Source organism: Cryptomeria japonica, chromosome 6 (assembly GCF_030272615.1).
Source record: "Cryptomeria japonica chromosome 6, Sugi_1.0, whole genome shotgun sequence".
In the NCBI taxonomy this organism is placed as follows: Eukaryota; Viridiplantae; Streptophyta; class Pinopsida; order Cupressales; family Cupressaceae; genus Cryptomeria; species Cryptomeria japonica.
Genome location: NC_081410.1, coordinates 52,078,969 through 52,101,491, shown reverse-complemented (window position 1 = coordinate 52,101,491; position 22,523 = coordinate 52,078,969). Strand labels below are relative to the sequence as shown.

General features: G+C 34.7%; 1 protein-coding gene across 7 annotated transcripts in view; it reads right to left on the bottom strand.

Annotated features, from left to right (window-relative positions):
- The window catches only part of LOC131064231 (uncharacterized), a 102,519-nt gene extending 88,193 nt beyond the window's left edge, over window positions 1-14,326 (bottom strand). For 5 of the 7 annotated variants that reach the window (XM_057998323.2, XM_057998325.2, XM_057998327.2 and 2 more), the window contains exons 1-5: window positions 13,351-14,325; window positions 10,227-10,308; window positions 10,034-10,085; window positions 9,858-9,878; window positions 9,711-9,764 (exon numbers count right to left, since the gene is read on the bottom strand). In XM_057998323.2, the coding sequence (XP_057854306.2) occupies window positions 9,711-9,764; window positions 9,858-9,878; window positions 10,034-10,085; window positions 10,227-10,308; window positions 13,351-13,438 (297 nt within the window). In that variant the 5' untranslated portion in view covers window positions 13,439-14,325. Of the gene's footprint in view, window positions 1-9,710; window positions 9,765-9,857; window positions 9,879-10,033; window positions 10,086-10,226; window positions 10,309-13,350 lie in introns of all 7 variants that reach the window. The other 2 variants (XM_057998326.2, XM_057998322.2) reach the window with 2 other exon arrangements.
- Between the last annotated feature and the right edge of the window lie 8,197 nt (window positions 14,327-22,523).

Here is a 22,523-nt window from a genome sequence, read left to right as displayed (position 1 = left end):
TTGTTCTTATCTCCTATAATCTGATCTACAAAATGATTCTTCTGTACATACCTTGGTGTTTTAGATGAAGATGTCGGAGCATCCTAGACTTCTTTTTCTTTCTCTTCTTTGTTTTCTTCTTCCTTTTTCTTTCCCGTGGACTCATCAAATTCATATCCGGCTAGTATCTCAGATTCTTTAGAAGTATTTTCATCAACCTTCATATTTGCACTTTCAACAATCTTATTCAACCTCTTGTTGTAACACCGGTATGCCTTGTTGTTTGTTGAGTAATCTAAGAATATGCCTTCATCTGCTCTGCTGTCAAATTTTCCAAGATTATCCTCATCTCTTCGTATATAACATTTGCTTCCAAATACCTTGAAATATTTCTCTGTCAGAGTTCTACCATGCCAAAGCTTATAAGATGTCTTTCCATATTTCTTTCGGTATAGAATTTTGTTAAGAGGGTATACTGTTGTGTGAATTGCTTCTCTCCAGTAGATTTCCGATAGTTCAGCTCCTTTCATCATTGTTCTAGCTACCTCTTGTATAGTTCAGTTCATTCTCTCCACCACACCGTTTTACTACAATGTCCGAGGGCGGCAGATAACTGTCTTTTAATCCCATGATCCTCACAGAAAGTGTTAAACTCATCAAATGTAAATTCTCCTCCTCTGTTGGACATCAAACACTTAATTTTCCTATGAATTTCATTCTCAAGCTTTGCCTTGAATATCTTGAATTTCTCTAATGCTTCTAACTTTTCTCTTAAAAATGCAACCCAAGTCATTCTAGAGTAATCATCAATTAACAACATGAAATACCTCTCACCTTGTATGCTCCTTGTTCTGGTAGGACAACATTGATATGTGTGCACCAAATCCAGCAATCCGGTAGACAAATATTCCTTTCCTCTAAATGTGCTCTTTGTCTACTTCCCTACTTGACATTCCTTGCAAATATTGTTATCTGGCTTGGTCAATCTCAGTAAATCTCTTACTGCACTCCTTGAACTAATATGTACCAAGTTATCAAAGTTGATATGACACATCCTCCTATGCCAAGGCCAGTTATCATCAAGCTGAGATAACAAACAATGTCTTGTAGCTCCTTCTAGCTAATACATATTTCCATTTGTCTTTTTTCCAGCCGCAATAACAGTTCCGAACTCCTTCCAAATCTCACATCCATCATCCTGAAAAACAACATTATATCCATTTTCGCACATCTGTCCAACACTCAAAAGATTATAATGCAAACCCTTCACATAGTAAAAATTGTTAGTGTTATGCTTTCCATCAAAAGTAATAGAACCAATCCCAACAATTTGTGTTGTCTGATCATCTCCGAACCTAACAAAACCTCCATCATATTTCTCAAGTTTTATGAATTTACTTTTATCACCAATATGATTTGAACATCCACTATCAATCAACCATTCATTTCTATCTCTACTAGCATGTAAAGCAGTAGAAACAGTTTTAGAGATATCAATCTTAGGTGTATCCTTTTCTACCAAAAACAAACGGTCACTTTCTTCATAATCCGATTCATCATTTGAAATGCCAGCATCATCCTTAACATAGTAGGCTTTCTTATTGAACTTTCCTTTATTCTCCCTAAACTTTTGTCTTGTTCCCTTTTTCGGACATCTAGTAGCTATATGACCAATCTTTCCAAATCTAAAGCATTTAAAGGGTAACATACTTTTGTATTTGTCAGTGCCTTTCTTCAACTTTCTCACAATGTTTGCTTCCATCTCATCTAAACTAGCATCATCTGGATCATCTTCAATGGCTTTGAATGTTGTTTCCGATTTGTCTTTGTCCTTTCCAAACTTCCTCATTTCGAATGTGGTCAAAGTACCAAATAGTTGCTCTCTAGTGAATTTCTTCATATCATAGGTTTCTTCAATAGCAGAAATCTTATCACTGTAACTTACCAATAGAGTCATCAGAATTTTGTCAATTATGTCTTCATTGCTCAAAGTACCTCCAAGTTTTCTAATTTCATTCACTGCACTATCAACCTTTTGAAAGTAGCTTACTATATCTTTGCCTTCTTCCATCTTCAAGTTTTCATACCTTCACTTAGCTATCAACCTCTTTGATAATTTGACTCTTTCATTTCCTTTATAGATCTCTTCCAACTTCTCCCAAACTTCATAAGCAGTATTCAAGGAAATAACTTTTGCCAACTCAGTCTTTGATAATGCACTAAAGATAGCATTCAGAAGTAGTCAGACCATTTGTTGGTTGTACATACTTAGTCTCCATAGCTTTCCAAGCGTTGTAACCCAAAGAGACGAGTTAACCTCTCATCTTCACTTTCTAGAAACTATAGTCAGATCCTTCAAAGATAGGAATAGATAGTTTATGTGCAATCGGATCAAGATCTACCTCAAGCGGTTAAGCTCTATACCAAGGAACCACAACTCTGATACCAATTGTTGAATATCCGGGCATCTGAGAGAGGGGGGGTGAATCAAATGACAATTAAACCTTCTTCAATTTCTCTCACAGATCCGGAGCAAGCAATAGAAATAAGCAAATATAACACGATAACATAAGCACATAACAGATTTGACACAATGGACATTAGATTTTACGTGGAAACCCCAAGTAGGAAAAAACCACAAATAATATTAGTTCTCAATATGAAACATCGGTTAAGGTGATTTTTACAAAAGGGTGGCTCACTGCCAAAATGCTCACTGTCTAGAAAGGCTCACTGTCGGAGGGCTCACTACTGAAGAGAGAAAGAGAGAAAAGATAATCCACCATTGTAACACATTCTACACTTCCGGAACTGCTTCTGGTAACTATCTGCCACATATAATATTAGTTCTCAATATGAAACATCGGTTAAGGTGATTTTTACAAAAGGGTGGCTCACTGCCAAAATGCTCATTGTCCAGAAAGGCTCACTGTCAGAGGGCTCACTACTGAAGAAAGAAAGAGAGAAAAGATAATCCACCACTATAACAGAGTCTACACTTCCAAGATTGCTTCTGGTAACTATCTACCACATACACTTCACATAACAAATGGATTTTTCCTTTCAGTCTCGCATATCTTCACAACTTACCATTCATCTATATCAAAGTTATTCCTATCATCCACATATATATACTGTCTTAGGTAAGCATGATCTTCTAAGTTGACCAAGACAAAAATCTAAGATAGATCAACACTAAACATTCCGGTGATGAAAGGGAATGAGAAGTGGACCATATCACAACGCACTTCATAGAACAAATCAACAAGTTACACTCATCACAAATATCAGACCCAAAACACTATACGCACGCTACACAAATACTATTACACATCCTCAACCTTTGGATCAAACCGGACCCAAAATAGCACTAAGTAACAGCTGCAACACATCTTCCGAAGAACCAAGAGTTTCGGGAAATCGCCAAACATCCATTTGACATCACATACATACCTGTCTTCCACTGCTGCTTAATATACAACATCTGGACCTAACCAAACCACAGGATTTGACATCAATGGCAACATACAACATAATACTAACACAAAAAAACCCTCAATTTTATTCAAAAAAATCGATCAAAATAAACCGCATGATTTTTATTTAGAAAACAAAAACTGATTAAAAAAAAATTCTAGAAATTAGCTATGAAATTTCTAGGTAAAAACCGCAAATTTTATTTAAAAAATTGCCAAAAAAGAACCTATGCTCTAATACCATGAAATATTAATTGATGTTATTATTAACAAAGGAGAGGAATACTCCTTATATAAGCAATTACAAAATATCTTTCCACAACGGAAACAATTGAAAACTAAACACAAAATAGTAAGATTCTAAATACTGACTGACTTACAAAATAGAAAGTTACTAAAAGCTAATTAACGACTTAAATAACGGAAACAATTGAAAACTAAACACAAAATAGTAAGATTCTAAATACTAACTAACTTACAAAATAGAAAGTTACTAAAAGCTAATTAACCGACTTAAATGACCATTATAAGCTAAATATTACAATATTACTTTAGTACCACTTGTATTTCTCTACCCAATGGTTCTACCATTATCACGAAAAGGAATTGGGAGATGGGATCTCCTTGTCCAATTCCCCTTGAAGAATCTGAGAAGTTGTGAAACTTGGCATTCAAAATAACTAAGAATCTTGGGCTTGAAATACAAATAAAGACCCAATTTGTTCCAATGCCTACAAAAGCTGAATCTTGTCCATGATTTTCATCAGAAACGGCTCATCAACTCTATCATGAATTTTGATTATGTTGAGTTTGACAGTCACACCTCATTCCTACCTTGTGTGACTTGAATTAAGAGCCTCCTTTGTGATAATAATTTTGTTAGCAATAGATCTATTGGGGACAAATCCAATTTGTTCTTTAGATATAATATTAGGATATAAGAACTTCAATTTGTTGGCCATTACTTTAAAAATAATCTTGTGTACAATATGTTGGCATTCTCCTAATTTTGCAAATTGTGTCACCTTCTTCCCTATTTGTCATGTCTTGTATTTTTCCTAGTTTCCTATTTCTAATATGAGGCTTGTGATTCGTTGTTGATACTTTGTATGCCCTTTTAAGTGTATTGACTAGTTGTAAAACTTCCCCCTACATTATCATGTATAAATCCTTCATTATTATGGGCTTTTGGCCATTTGCATGCAATGGATTGTCATTTAACTTTTACATTTACAACTTAAAGAACGAGTGCATGCAAAGTCTAAATAAACCATTGTCACTTTTGTAAGTCATTAAGACTAATATTTGCATCAAACTTTGTATAATCGCAAGAAATAGTTAAACACTTGTTGATAATCAAATTGTTTTGTCTTCCTTTAAACACCAAATCAAGATCGCCCCCTTCAGCCCACCCCTAAGCATTGGTGCAAGGATTTTACTATATCCTAACACATGGTCCAAAGGAAGATCAGTTGGTTAAATCAATTGATGCATACCCAGCAACACAAGTCCATACATTTAAACACCTTGAATTACTAAACGCATATGCACAAATATATTAGTTACTTTTATGCATAGTGTCCATTCTAGCCTTTGCACATGGCTCTAATTCATTGTATGCACATGCTTTCCTTATTGCACCAAGTCTATCAAAGCCCAACGAATAACACTCAATGCATTGGTGAAATTGTGCCCTCCTACTACTATATGGCATCTATAAGCTAGCCAACATCTTTCCGAATTCCACCAATATTATCCCACCAAAGATTCAAGACTCCTAGGCCCCACCATCCTTCAAGGCTATTTTTTAGCACACACTCATTTCCTTCAAAGAAATTGTCTGCATGGTAGCACTCTTTGGATTGCATTAGGCTCTTCTTGTAGTGTGGAGTCTAGATTTTCACTAAAAGTGAACATAGTGCATTGGCACATTATTATTGTTACTCATGAAAGCATTGACAATTAAAATTCTCCTGGTTTGGAACAAGTTAATCATGACAAGTAGTTTTGACGATACACATAGGTGACTCCATTAATAAATTGCTTATAGAGTTTAACCGTTTAAGCATCTTGTCTATGTAGAATAACAGCAATATTATTAAAAAACTTTGATCCTATCAAACAATTGTCTAGCTCATCTACTACAACAATATTTGTAAGAAGTTTACTGCACAAAGAACAGGTGACAATGAGAAATCATCCACATCCATTTCTAATAAATTTTCAATGACAAACCTTTTACTCCCATACATGCTTATATAGACCAGTGAGTTAAATCCCCACATTTTCCCCCTTTATTGAAATCAAAGTATGAATCTTGTTGGTTTCCTTGTTTTGGTCTCTTGTCAAATCACAAAGTTATAAAGGGGGTTTAACTCTACAATTAAGTTGAAAAAATCACGAAAACCTAGCTACTTGAGACCATTCAAGAACCCTAGTATGTCATCCAAACATAAATCCACTCACAATTTGACAAAATTACTCCCTTGGGCTATGAAGACCTTTTTAGAAATCCACAAGAAAGGGAGTTTTAACATTGCATGTAACTACAGTAAGGCTCGTGCTAGAAGGAATAAAAACTCTCTAAATATTTTCCACAACACCTAAAGACACAATGTGATGTTGTGACATGCAAACTAAAATCTATGATACATCTAATTAATGTGGTTTTGCAACACCCCACATATGAAGCTACTCATTCCACTCTTGTTAGGGTTTTAATTCCTCCCGTTTAATAATCTATTTCTACTATTCATATAATATCTCTTTTAGAGATATATTTCCTCCATTGTTGCTTATATTTGTAGGTCTAATCCCCTACAAATATGCCCCTATTTATTTTAACTTCTTGTGTAGTTGTGCCCTCTTATAGATATAGGTATGCTACTGAGAAGTTGTCAAAGTTTTCTTTCTAAAAAAAATGAAAAGGGCCCAAAATAATCTTAGAGTATCATATTGTGAACTAGAGTTGAAATATAGTCAGAAAAAGCACTTAAGCATACTCATAAGATAGCGATCTAGTAATTTTCAGGTCACAGTGTTAGTGTTTGGTAACAATAAAGTCTTCATATGGGACTTTGATTGCACTTGAACATGTTTGGAAGGTCTATTGATCAAATGCTACCTAGATTTACCTCTAGCATACAACCATCCAAGACAACTTCTATACTCATGAAAGACAATTTCTACTAAGAATGTTTCACGAGACTTATGTAGGCATAGGCTTTATGCATTTCCTTGATAATGAGTTCAACAATGAGAACCAAAATGTCAAAACTCTAACGTCAAAAGACAACACAATCCAAAAGTTTGTCTTTGAAGTAGGGTAGAAGTAAAACTCGTTTTTTTCAGGAATCTCATATATCAAGTTGGTGTGCTAGCTTAGGCCTAAAGTAAAAAATCAACTAGACCCACATGCACGCACGCACAAGCATCTACATACACACATTCATAATGTTTGGTAAAAATTAAATCTTTATATGGGACATTGACTACAGTTGTACATGCTTGCAAAGTCCATTGATTGGGTGCTACCTCGATTTGCATCTAACATACGATAATCCAAGGGACCAAGACAACATCTATACTAATGAAAGATACTTTCTACTAAGCAGGTTTCATGACATACAAAATTTAAGCATGCCTTGGCTTCATGCATTTCCCTAATGATAAATCATCAGTCAGACCCTAATCATTAGGCAGTACAATCCAAAAATTTAAGTGTTTGTTTCTAAAGGGGATCCAAGATATCAAGTTGATGTGCCAGCTCAAGCCAAAAAATCACCTAGACCCACATCCACATGCACACACACACACAGACCCCTCCATTCCACCATCCATCCCCCTCCCCACACACAAGTGATAGAAAGTGGCATAGGGAAACTCAAACATGGCACTAAAGAAAGTAAAGTTTGAGTGCAACTTTTTTAAGACACCCCCAAATTCCTCAATCATTATCTTGGATGAAATAAATCCATACATACTTTTGGAACTGACTTGTGCCCTATGAGAAGATTTGCTTGCATATCACATTTGTGAGGACCTATATCACCAACTAACATGAAAGCCACTTCCTCTATTATACATGTTCAGTCTATTACATGTACTTTATAAATAACAAATTTCATAAATGACTCCTCGGGACATCTATTGTCAAATACTCCAGATCCTTTTCCAGATAATTCAAATTTCAGTTTTCAAAGAAAATGACAGGAGTTCATCTTTTACCTTGGATTTCAGCTAATTAGATTATCTATACGGTATATTTTGCTTAAATACCAAAATATATATTCAGATTATAACAGCCAATAATGGTTATGCCCATATCTAAGGAAAAAACTACAAAAAATCCCAGTTATACCTGATTTTTTGTAAATTGGTCTCACGGGTAATTTTTTCCCCCAAAAAATCCTATCTTTTTTAACAATCGTTGACTATGATGTCCAACAATTTTTCATGTTTAAATCACATATAAAACCTTAATCAATCTCCTACCAACCTGTGAAATCCAGTCACACAACATTTTTAGGGAACGACTACAAGTGGGAGCTCGTCAATACGTGCATATAAGGCACAACTAATTGTAAATTTGCAGGGAGTCAAGAGGCAACACATTTAAGCCAAAGGTAGGTGATTTTTTGTTGTAACATTGCTGTAATAACATTTTATAACTTCACACCATATAAATAGTATTTACACAAAATTAAACCACCACATACAAATAGATGAATAATTTGTTAAATAAAAATTTCAATGTGCATATCACAAGGATCTTTCGATAAAAAAAGTTAAATCTATTTTATTTTGGTTGGGCTTCCATCCAAAGAGCGAGTATTTTACTATTATGTTTCATCTAGTTGTTCATACTTCATATTTTGTATCTACTTCACCATGGTTTAATTTTATCTATATTTAAATGCTAGGATTTCTATCAATACCCTGTCAATCATGGTTTAATATTGTGTCTAATTATCTACATTGAATGTCCTCATCATTCTTGATTTTTTGCACAACTAAACTGTTATTGTGAATATTGGTCAGTTATTTGGTTCAAACAACATTTGATGGTCTATCTTTTTCTACAGTGTAGCCTTGTAAATCAGTTCTTTGGAAAGAACTAATTCATATTCCTAGATCAATGGCTTGAATTTAATGCCAATTTAGGCTCTCTATCATATCGTTGTTTGCTTGATGCATATGAAATGCTATGGTTTCATTTTTTTTACCTAGCCTCATTACTAGAAGTGAAGAGGTAATGTTACGTGTAGATCATCTTCATCTTCATAATAATTTATCCTTCTCTTAAATTGTAATACAAAATCCCTTGTTGATGTTTATATGTAACCCAATATTGCACCAAGATGTTCAATCTTTGTGACATCAAAATCTAGGTCATGTGATTTTGTATAATTATTTCAATATTATGCATATCTATCCTCAAATGTGTTGTGTCTATATTCTACTTCTACTTTATATGAGTTGGTAATTTGACTAAATCTAAAGGTTTGGTTTAATTGAAAAGCTTTTGAATGTGACTTGGCTTTGTATCTTGAATCTTTGAAAATGCTTAATCCATGCCCATTTGGATCTACCTGTTATGAGAAATGGTTTCTCTTCTATTGATTGATCAGATGTTTATTTGAATGATATATTCTTTGAAGTTTCCCACTTGAAAATTTCTCAACCATAAAGTGTTTTTTTATTCTTTTATCCTTCTAGGATGCAAACATGTTTATTGTAGTTTTTTTGAGGTCTTAATAGGGATTTTCAAAGATTTTTATGTTTGTTATGATATTCCAATCTCTATAATTAAACATTATTTTGATATTAATAATAATTTGGAATGCAGTGTTAGTAGTATTTTAACATCCACTCACACCATACAACAAGACTAGAGGTTTACTCGGATATCATTCAACGAAATCTTCTATTGTTAACTTAGCAATAACTTTATGAAATTCGTCCAAAACTTACCAAAGAATCATTTACTAGCATAGCTTAGCTGCTACACTACATTTTGCTATTTTAGACAAACTTTTCATTTGGACAATTCATAGGCTATACTCTCAATTTTATTTGTACTCTATATCTCTATACTATAGAAATGCCCTTAAATTTCAAAAACAAGTAGTGTTTCTCTTTTTCTACATTTATTTTCAAAAAAATCTTATACTTTTATTTTGCTGACTTTTTCCCCAAAGGATTTTTGCTGCTATGTAACTTATGCCAATTGTAAAAGCTGAAATTATAGACCACCTGAGATAAACCAACAATGTTGTACCCGTCCTTCAATTCTGGCATTGATTTCACCTGACAATATTAGTCAATGTGAGGAGTATCTGTGTTAGTTTCATGCTTAAACCCTAAAAAAGTGATCAAAACAAAACAACAATCATTTCTCACCTTCTCACATGCAATTTCAGTCTGCAACAAAACAAGGCAACCAATTAGGTATTTGTCCACTTTACAACAAACATGCAAATTCTTTTTATCAAAATCTATATATTTTGGCACTAAACACATTCTCATCGCCTCATACCATTATAATCACATAACATGTATGAGGAGACTGATTTTACCTGTTCCATTAGAGGCATAATCCAGGAAGTCAATGACCCGTCTCCAATTTCTCTGGGTGACAAATAAAACATGGCTAAAATGTAAATAATGGGCATAAATGAATATTTGTATAGTTCATTTTCTAATAGAGACCTGGCAAACAGGTTATGTTGTAACATTCAAAAAAAATCCCACAGCTAGGAAATAACTTACAAGCATGTTCCTTCAGAGCTAGACCAATTGCTTAGCAGCTCAGTGAATTTGACACCTTTGTTCCTACATCCATCACTAATGCCTGCAAATTTCCATTTTAAGCAGGAAATGTTATGAGGAAAAATAGAGAGCCTTCATTTTACAAAGCAAGCACATTTGTAAGTTGTTAAATAGATGAGATTTAGTACCCACTCTTAGTGTGCATCTTTAAATCTGCTAAATGTATTGATATCAAGTTTTACTTCAGCTTTGCCACTAAGATGTCATTTCACCTCCCATAATATTTATGGCAAGTTTTAGTTGTACACTTTTGTTCCTACATCTATCACCAATGCCTGCCCTTGCACCTTAAAATTCATAAGCAGGCAACATTACAGGGAAAGATACAGATCCTTCGTTTTACGAGTTGTTTATGTTTTTCCTATTTTAAAAAGCCCAGATTGACAACAAACACATATATAAGTTGTTAAATAGATAAGATTTAGTACCCACTCGTATTGAACATCCTTAAATCTTCTGAATGTATTGCCACCAAGTTTTACATCAGTTTTTACCATGAAGAGGGCATTTTCGCTCCCAAAAAATTGATAGCAAATTTTATTTAGCTTTTTGGCCTTGTATATAAGCCTGAGATTTTCTGCCAACGATGCTTTTAAAGGGTGAATATGATTGTCTCTTATGCATGTATAACTGTAAAGGTACTTGGAAGCCTCAACCACGTGTATCAAATGTGGAAAGGGCCAGTTCAAGAATGTTAGAAACATCGGGATAAACTTATCAACGAAACAACTAGAAAGAAGGAAAAGACAGAAAACATTGTTGAAGCAGTTGAAATTTGAAACCATTGGAAACACATGGACACAATATCAGAGGCCTCCAAAAAATTTTTAGAATCGTGGTATCAGTCTATCAGAAACTTAATGATTGTTCTAGAAAGTTCAGTTCTCCATTTAGAGGAAGCGAAGAAGGTTGATTGACAATACAAACGGAATACCCAAGATGAAGATCAGGTTGAAAGCAAAAATAAACAATGATGGAGACTCTAAAGGCAATCAAAGCCAGGCTGGGGCTGGAAGCATTATTCGAGATCATAAAGGTCAGAATGTCAGGTGATTAGTTGATTTATCAGAGACTTGGTTGTCAATTAAACAATGTGGTACAAGCCATTGCTATGAAGCAAGGCCCAAGAGAAAGAAAGAAAACCTTCTCTCTGTTTGGATTGAAAGTGATTCTCAAATCTTGGCAAACTATCTACAGCCTGAAATCCATGTCATTCCAAGAGATTGGAAAATAGAAGCACTTGTGGAGGAAATGCTCATGGTAACATAACATTTTCAATTTTTTAGCTTTTCAAAATAACCTGTATACCCTATACAAAGAATAGACAGGTAGACCTATAAGCAAAGACAAATACAGAATTAGAATCGTATCAAAAGTCACTTGTATTAATTCTAGGGAATTGGTTTCAAATTTTTATTGCTTCTCCCAGGGCCTTACTTGGGTAAGGTCTCGTGAGGGGGGCTTCAGCTTCTATTTTCAAGGAAGAGGAGGTCTTATGAAGAAGTACAAAAATTGCTACGGGATTATTTGGAATCTTCTTCAGAAAAATAGGAGCCTCTACATTTTAGATCTGCATATTTAAGCAGGTGCAAATGGGGTGGGACTAGAAATTGCCCCACCAGCTTAAGAATTTAATTTGCCACTTGTCAAACATCTAAAAGTCAAAACAGAATTTTAGAGCGAATGAAGTTTATTTTATTTCTTTTTACCTATGTGTGTCCATGAGACAACCAGCTTCCTTAAATTCTGAAGCTTAAACTTTTAAGCTGATTTTGTTGGAAATTAGTGTTCACATTAGTATTTAGATTAGATGTAAAGTTGTTGACAAACAACTTTGTAGTATTGTTAGACTAATATAAATGTTAGTAATATTATAATATTATGGTTTGAGTTGTTAAAACAACTCATATGGTGTGAGTTGTGTTTTGTTAGGTGAGTAACAATCACAACTAAATAGGGAGGTTGTTCCCCGTAAAATACGATGTGAGAAATCCAATATATATGTAAGATGTATTTGAATGAAAATTATAAGAAGTCCGTATTAATTTGTTTTTATTATTTTGCTTCTGTTCATCTCTGTCCCCTATTTTCTAATTGATTTGCATACTAAAATTCATGGAACCACCAGATTTAAAATATTTCTAAAAAATCTCAGCAGCAGCAGCTGAAAGTTTTTAGGAACCCCCTTCCATGGGACCTTACCCTTGGAAAGAGAGTCTACATGTTCAGCCCTTGTGGTACTATGCCCTTACCTCTATGGTAAAATTATACTAGCTTTCCCTCTATGGCACCATCGCCTTTATCATTACGTAAGCTCTGTTAAAACCCAATTGCTATCAGTTGACGATTAACACTGAATAAAGTGGTGATAGACAAGAAATCCCTTTAGAGTCTAAATAGAAGCAGTAGGAGAGTATTAATGTGGAAAGAATTCCATCAAAAGGATGTGTCACTCTAGTAAATAGCTCTTACATTATTGCCACAACAAGCTAGAGAGGTCGCACGAGGCATGACACTTAAACCCAATAACACGGGTGGGGTGATGTTCGTATACACGTGCAAGGATGCTAACACATAAACCCCAGACAAGCCCCTAACGGCCTACTTTTTCCAAAGCATTTGGCCTGGTTAATATCTCTTAAACCACCTCTTTCTCACAATTGTCAACGAGCAATGATCAACAAGGAAACAACTGAAGGGTATTTTAAGAAATGCTCGAATATGCTGTTCTGTGGAAGGCCAAAATAGTCATCAAACAACATCCACACGGGCACTCAACACAACTGAACTTATAATTAGCAATCCTTAAATTAAACATGATTAACCACAAACTTAAAAGACATGAAGCCGACATTTTTTACAAAACAAAAACAAAATTCAAAGCCTGCTCGCTGCAAACGATTACCCTAAATTCAAGACAGACCTTATGCTAAATGTGGTTCCACGACCAAAATCAAACATGGAAAGTCCAAAATGAAGCCATTGTACAAGCTATTTGACAAAAATTGAGCTCAATTTTAGCATAGATTAAATACTTTAAAGGATTTTTTAAATTGTAATTTACCGTGCAGGACGATGAAGGGGATTGAATGGACTGGAGAAAGCAACGCTGCAGTGCCGAGGAGGAGAAGGAAACGAAAGGCCGTGGCCATTTACGTCGTCCGCTCTGATTATCCGCGAATATGTGCGGATCTTAAATAGTACGCATTGTGAGGAAAACTTGTATATATGCCAAAAAAAATATGAATCCGCTTTTTTTTCTTAAAAATATAATGGAATCCTTTGAACAAAATCACGTGTTCAGGAATGCTAGGTAGGTAAAGTAGTTTTGGCGGGTTTTGTTTCATTACAGCGAAGGTGTTCCTAATATGAAATGAACAACCTTCTTTTAATCATCAACAGCTGAGAATGCCTCACACGCAATGCAAGACGATTGAACACTTCTCAGTCCTCGATTTTCCAACGGTATTTTTTCGTTCACTTTTTCATTTGACTTTTGACTGTCCCTAAAGTTTCGGAACACATCCACAGTGGCGCATTTTAAGTTTCTAAAATGGTATTCCTACTATCCCACGATTCACCTTAGATATCTCCGCCTTCAATTTGTTGCCTTCTTTTTTCGCGTGGCCTACACAAAATCCACAACTCTTACTTGAAACGCTTGTCTGAAAACATTTGTCCCACTTCTTCTGCATCTGCCTGCACAATCAGAGAACGTTTATTTGCTTTGACATTAAGTGATTTTTCAGAGTGCTTTGGTGAGATCGAGCAGGATATATGCGTTGTTTGCTTAGCTCTTTTGTGAAAGATGATGAAATTCAAAACTTGTGCAATTTCACAGAGATTGCCCAGACAAATGGGTAGATCATTATCACCAAAATACATTCCCTCTCTGCAGATGTTCTCTTCTTCGAGAAAGTGAAACACAAGCAGACAATAAGGAAGCATGGACCTGTGAAAGATGCTGGACAGAGGCGTGGATTCGAAGGGCTACTCATAATAGTCCAATTGTCTCTGTTATCCCTTACGCCCACCTCCAAGAGCCGTCACTTTTCTTTTTATCTGTAACTTTGTAGAGATTTGTAAACTTCATAATATTAGATACAATTACATTATATATACTTAATACATATTATTTAAAAATATTTTATATTAAATATGTTGTAATATATTTATATTTATGCTGATATTTTCACTTGTAAAATATAATATATAATTATATTATTATTTAAAAAATGAATTTACATTATATAAAATACAATTTTTTATAATATATTTGCATGTTTGTATTTGATTTTTCTTTTTTGGGGTTGATCCAATTTATGTGGATGATAGGATACTAGGGTTTTTAACAAGGGACACAATGCATCAAGTTCTTTTCAATAGTGTGTTTAGTTGAGAGTTGAAAACATAAAAGAATTTGGTTAGTTTAGAGATAGAAGGGGGAAGAGTGAGAGAGGAAGAAGGTGACAAAGACAAGTAGTAATCACAAACTATGGATGGGTAGGTATAAGTTTGATGATGTTAAGTATCAAAAGCCTAAACCCTACTAAGAATGAAGAAGTGGTGTAATTTTGAGGTAGGGACTGACATAAATCATAAATTTAGGTTATAATAAAACATTCAAATGAAACCCAAGGGTCAAATCAGTGGTGGATAAGATACGTGGAAGTAAGGTTACTCTATGAGCTACAAATCCTAGAAAGGGAACATATATGAAATGAAATCTAGGAAATAAAACCCTAACAAATCTTGGAGAGAAGGTAAAGAATAACTAAATAAATATAAAACTCTAATGTAGAGTAAGTAAACCTTAGGGCCAAAGCCTATGTGGTGACATATGATACATTAGGCTCACCAATTTATGTAACAAAATAAAATTCTTTACACTAAATAATCCAAGCTAATAAAATAAATACAATCTATAATCACAATTATCCTAGATTTATTAGTTTGATCGATAATTGTAAAAAATATCAAAAATTAAATTAGAAAGTTTAATAGGGGTACTTATGTTTAAATACACCAACTATTGAAGAATGAATATTCATTAGACAAGTAGAGCAAACAATGCATCAATCATTGGCAATAACTCAAAAGGTGTCCAATATATTAAAAAATAAAAATACATTCTTTTATTTTTAAGTTTATTTGAGGAAGACATTTTTAAGCACTGAGATAAAAACAAGTTTTTTGAAATATAATATTTATATTTATTTTACTGTGAAAAAATTTTAATTCACAATTTTTTATTTAAGATATTTGAAATTTTATTTTTAAAATTCTAGGAAGGGAGAGGAAATAAAACCCCAACCAAATCTTGGAGAGAAGGTAAAATAAGAAATAAATTTAAACAAACCTTAGGGCCAAATCTTATGTAGTCTCTAACACACATATTTTCATAGATTTATAAAGAATATTTATACAAAAATGTAAATTATATCATTATATAATTGTTCATCTTCTATTATTTTTATTTTTTATTTTTTATATTAGAGATAGTTCACAAATAAAACATCATATGAGCTTTTCAGCAGTGTCCATCAAATAACATCTGTGTATATCGGATCACATCAAAAAATCACCTATACTACGATAACAGTTTACCAATATCAACTAGAGATATACAAATTATAATAACGAAAGAGTTCATAAAACCAAAAAGAACAAAGATCTTGAGTCATCATGTCTCGCGTGACCCAATAACGTTGTCGCTTCCTTCAACCTTATCTACTTCAAATCTCCCCAGGGGGGTCAATATCACGTTCCTGTACTGCATCCCACTTTGGTCCATCAGACTGCACATTTTATTTGTTCCTTGTATCATTGTCTTTTTGTGTGATCTTATTATCTTGCAGAAATTGATTTAGAGCTTCCAATTTCTTCTAGTCTAACATGTCTCTATATACATCGAAGAAGTGAGCACTCCTTATATCTGATTTGTAAACTGGAAGCACACCTTTTTGAACTAGGACCATAAACCTACTTTTGGGTAAATCAAACACAGCAAAAACTTGCAATATGATATGAAGATAAATGAGTTTAATGTTACACTCAGTAAGACTTCTCCTTTTACCCTGAAAGACTTCCTTGTTCCTCTTAGACCACAAAAACCAAAGAATTTCACAAAAGAGAACAAACCAAAAGGTATTTAATCTATCATCTAGACAATCCACATATCCAGCAAGAACTTCAACCCATGATAAACCTGGGTGAACATTCCACACAACAGGATGCCCAACAAATAGAGACCAAACCAATTTGGAAAAACAACACTAAAAAAAAGATGACTGACAGACTCAATAATAGAGCATAGAGAACAACAAAGGGGAGACAAACCCACAAAAGACAAAACATCCCTGACAATAATTTTTGTAAGCAAGATCAGTCATCTCAAACACTGCTTTTTGGATTCACATGGTTGATGCCAGAATCTATAAAAAGCAAAGTTCCATTTAGACTCTTGCCTCTTATTGTCCCAGGACTCTTTAATCCAACTCAGATTCTTCGTGTCCTCTTTGATCATCTTATACATCTGCTTAACTTTTATGCAATTGAAGGAAGTGTCATCTTTCCATTTCAATTGATCCAAGAACTGTTCACTTGAAAGGATCTTCCCAGGAAAGAATGACTCGGTAGCTTTACAAATTATTGTATATGTTTTCTTGTGAGAGAGAGGTATACCAAATTTGGAACACAATTCTTTCCATGAGCCAAGATGGTTACTCACCAGTAGATCACTAATGAAGATGATGCCTAAGGAGTTCCATTTTTTCATCGAGCAACACTGTGTCAATGCCAATGGTTTTTTTTTTAGCGTCACCCCCACCACACTGATCTATCCAAAATCGAGTTGTAGGAGAATAACCAACAACCTCTCTAGAATAAATCATACTCTTGACTTGGGTTCAATCCCTCCATAAAGAAGAGAATATGGAAAAGCCAAATGTCTTAATATCAAAATCCCCCAACAATATATCTCAGAGGCCCAACCCATTCCAACTTTTACCTTTTTTGGCTTTGATAAACAAATATTGCTTCTAATCAAAATCTTCCACAATTCATTATCAGAAATTGCTTTGTAAATCCACTTAGATGCTAATGCAACCCCATGATTCATGAGGTCCCTAAGAACAAGACCCCCCAATTATTTGGGTGTACAACACAAATCCCATGATACATTATGCCTTTTCTTTTTACCCAGTCCATCTGACCATAGAAACTCTCTCAATATTCTTTCCAATTTATTCACCTAATAGTTAGAAAATAATTAGGTAGAAGAGTAATAAATAGCATGTGATGCCAACACCTTCTAAACAATTTGCACCCTACCTGCCAATGACAAAAGATGGGTCTACCATTTCAAATGTTTCTTTTCCACCTTATCAAAGATCCATTCCCACATATATTTGGTGGAAGGGCTAACAACAAATGGGATCCCTAGATAACTAACAATCTTTGTAGGTCTAGCCCAGCCCCAACCCTTGTTTACAAGCCATACAAGAGGAGCCTCTTACCATCCAATAATAGTTGATTTCTAGGGGGCCACTTTGGCCCCAGAGGTTGCACAAAAGAATTGAAATCTCTCAAGTATATTATCAAAATTTCTCTTGGTAAGTTCAGGAAATAAGGCAGTATCATCTACAAATTGCACATTCAATAAAATATCTTTATTTGGAAGCCTTATCCCCCTTATTGGATCCCCTAGCTCAAAGCATCTAAGAATGTAGTATAGTGCATTAGCAGCAACGACATACAGAGTCAGTGCAACGGGGCAACCCTATCTAATCAAGTGTTGAAGTTGAATCGGATCAGAGAGCCATGATCCATTAACATCAATAACAGTAGAAGAGTCCTTGAATAAAATATCAATCCATCTGCAAAAGTATATGAAGAAAATCCAAATGCATTAAGCATTCCAATGACAAAAGGTCATTCAATTCTATCATAGGCCTTCTCAAAATCTAACAAAATCATTGCAGTATTTTGTCCATCCTCCTTAGCTCAATGCATACCTTCCCAACTGGTGATCAAATTCTCCCAAATATATCTTCCCTTAATGAAACCTATTTGGGTGACTAAAATGACTCTCCTCAATATCCCATAAATTCTCCATGCCAAGGTTTGGGCCACAATCTTATATGAGAGGTTGAGAAGTGTAATTGGCCTCCGATTCTTAACCAATGATTTGTCACCCCCTTTAGGTAGGAGTTTGATCACTCTTTTATGGATAGTCTGCTCATGTCCCCCAAAAGTAAACCTCGTTATACAATTCAAGAAGTTTCATGCTAATCCAATCAATGTTTTTCTTGTAGAATTCTGATCCAGTAACCCATCAAGCCCAGGAGATTTGCCATTGGCCAATGACCTGATGGTCTCTTCAATTTTTGAAACCGACATCTCCCTAGACAACTCTCTAGCTAAGTCTAACAATATTTTCTTTGGGATTAATTCAAAGCATTTACACATCTTAATATGATTATCCTCTTTGTATTCAGAAGTGAAAAGGTTTTGGTAAAACTCAAAAAATGCCCTTTTAATCTCTTATGGATCATCAGTACTCCCATTGCTAAGGGTGATTTGCTCAATCATTTCCCTCTTTTGTTTATGTTTGATCATGCTAAAGAAGTAATTGGTACCTTTGTCTCCTTCTTTTAACCAATTCATTTTTACTCTAATGCTTCGTCCTCTGAATCTGTAGTTTTTGATCTTTCTGAGCTCCCCCTTGGTAATAGCTAAATCTTCCTCCAAAGAATCATCTCAACCTTTGGATTTTAGGAGCTCTACAACTATATTTAGTCTCTCTTGAAGGACATCTTCCCTTCTATTCACGTCTCTAGCATTCTTTTCTCCTACAAACTAGAACAACTTCCTCCATAAGTTTGTTAGATTATACCATTTTTCTATAGGACCCATGTCCCTATTGCAAAATTTTGAGAGACATGTGGCCATTCTAATAGCATCCATAGTATCATCATATTTAAGTAAGGATGTATTAAGGTTAAACACATTATAACCTCAGCCTCTTTGTTTGGATGAATGTGTACCCTCGATATTAATTACAACGGTGATGGGTGAATTATCAGACATAGTAGCAAGGGTCACAACAAACTGATTATTATCATTCCTCTCTCTAAAGGAAAACATAGAACAGTCTGCATATACCATGTCCAATCTGCAATAGATCCTCTGATTGGCAGTTTGATTATTACACCAAGTATACCAAATTCCCATTGACTCCTCCTTCCTTTCCAAGGGATCCACTAGATTGAGTCTTCTCTTGCACTTAGCCCTGAAGAATTGTTCTTTCCCCTTCCAAACATATTTGATTCCCCCTTTTGTATCCTCTCTATATTCAATCATATTAAAGTCCCCAGTTAAAATCTAGTATCCTTTGGGAAGGGAAATGGATGCCCAATCCCAAAGGGCTACCCTTTCCTTGTAGTCATAAGATGCATGTATACTACATATACTAACTTCAATCCCCTAAAATTTAATCATCACTCAACATGCTCTATTACGGGGGGAAACACCAACATTAACAATGTTGTCTGCCCACCTAGGGCCTACCAATATTGCAGCCCCCCCTTTCCCTCTCTCATGCTCTATAACAAAGTATCTAGCTTGTTTCCAAATAAAATTGAGGGTATTGGTAGCTTGATATCCCACCACTTTGACATCTTCAAGGCAGATAATATCCTTTTCCAACATTTTATTACACCAATCTCTTACAACAATCTTTATATCCCTCATTTCCAACCCCCTCACATTCCAACTTGCAAGATTAAGAGTCATATTTAACTTGGTGGGGACTTCTTCTAGTTCTTATACAGCCTGTCAAACATTCTAGGATATTACCACCTTTTTGGGTATTATTTTTATCCACACTAGTATGTGAGAGAGATTTCCTATCTGAGGTTTTTCTTTTTTTTCTTTTTCCCGACCTCCGTAAAGGGTGGGGTATCCTCAGTCTGATTGGTATCATCCATCTCAACTTTTGGATTAAACAAGACAATTTCAATTCCACTACTATTGTTTTCTTGAATTTCCTCTACCACTGGCTCCTATCTTGTCGTGTGTTTTGTTTGAGTCTCCTAAACTGTTCAACTCTTTCATTAATAGTAGCCAATGTAATATGCTACGCATTAAGTCTCCTTAATCCATCATCACCACTAGTGGTTTCAAGATGGATCTCATCTTGGCACATGGTTTTACCAATAGGGTACACAGGGATTACCACTAATTCATCCTCAAAAAGAGGATTGGTTAAAGATACAGAGAATTTGTTTGGTATGTTTTCTCTCTCACAAGAGGGTTTGGGGTTTTCTCCATTCTTACTTTGAGGGTCACTCTCTTGCAACAACATATGATTCAAATAACCATTATTTGACTCCCTGTTATCATCATTCCCACTAGGGTTTGTTTCATTGTTTGCAATTGTTTTATGAGTCACATTGAATGTTTCATTATTTTTGGTTTTTAACAAAGGGCAATCTTTTCTATTATGTCCATTCCTTTTACAATGAAAACATGCATTTAAGTTGCCAAGCACAAAAATATTCCAACACAAAATTTCATCTTCAAAATTTTGAGACTTTTTTTTTCTGGAATTACAATTTCTGGATTCAAAGCAATCAAAACCCTAGCATTCAAGTGGGGAAAATTAACCCTACATTCCTCTATTTGGAGCACATTACTGATAGGTTTTAAAATTTGTTGTATAAAAGACCAGAATTCTATGGGCACTCCTTTAATTTCCAACTAGTTTGGTGTGGACCTAGCAATATCCTATTCCATGTCCACTTTGGGTGACCAAAGAAAAGCCCTAAACAAAGATTACCCCACATTCCAAATTCCCTTTTTTAGAACACATGCATACTGTGAGTTTTGAAAACCACCACAAACAAGCCCTTATGCATCATTTTGCAAAAATTAACATAAATACCAAGCTTTTTCCCCCATACATTACTGATCCAATCATCAAAAAACTTTCTAGAAGGCAACACATTCAAATCCATACACACAAAAAATGTTGCAACATTCCTTAATCTAATTTGTTCATTCTTAATTGCTTTCAGCATATCTTCATTAGGAGCAAGCGAGAGGACTTTACAGGTAGAAGGAGAAGTCTTACCCTCTTCTCCCCCTATAGGGTCTCTACCTTGGATGATGCCTCCATTTCGTATTCCATTTCCATCGGTCCCCAGTAATCCTTATGTTCCCATTCCATCGAATTCCAAGACCTCTCCATTGAAGACAACAAATGGTGGACACTTAATCCTATTTTGTTCAGCCGAGAGCACAGCCTTGTAAGATGGTTTTTGAATACTACCTTCCACCAAAATATCCCCCCTTTCATTTTTATTACCATTTGTCTCTCCATTTTTCCCAGAGACATTAATGTCCTCCATAAATTCCCACGCATGGATTTAATGATCCCGGGGACTCCATGGCCAAAGTTGAATTGGCAATGGTATGGGTTAAACCAGAGCAAAAAAAAAAAAGATTTCACACGATAACACATGAAATAAAAAGCAAGAAAACATAAAACAAACAAGAGCTATGATGCAGCTAGAGTCCCTGCCTTTTGCTAACAAATTGAGATTTGTTTTATGTTTGTGTTAGAAAATGTCTAAGATACACCGAAGAGGTAATTATTAGTTTCATACTTTTGTGTATTAAATGAGGTCAATTGGTAGGTCATTTAGCATGTGATGTAATTTGTGCAACAAAGGTCTTAATAATAGAGAAATGATATCTTCAAATCAACTATGCATCCACTTATAAAGATCCATTCAAGTGTGAAATGAAACCTATGAATCGAGAAGATAGGCTAATGATATGTTCATAGTAGGGAGAGAGGGAGAGGTGGAGTGGGGAAGAGTGAAAGAGGGGGGTAAGGAGATGGAGATAAAAAAAGGTATAGATAAAGATGAAAATGGAGGAAAGAAATATGGAGAGAATACCAGGAGGAGAGGAGAGAGATAAAGAGATGATAGAGATAAATATGCGGTATTAGACTTTTTTCTAAAATGAAAGTGTGGTACTCTAAGTTTAGAACTACTAGTTTTATAACTTTTTTAGCCTCTGTTGTTCGCACAACACAACTCATATTTTCTAAGTTAATTCTCTATTATTTCATTTTGCTATTCAAATGTCTATTTCTAATTTTATTTTTGAGTTTTTCGCAATCAACATAATATAAATTTGTAATAAAAAATAGAAAATATAATAATC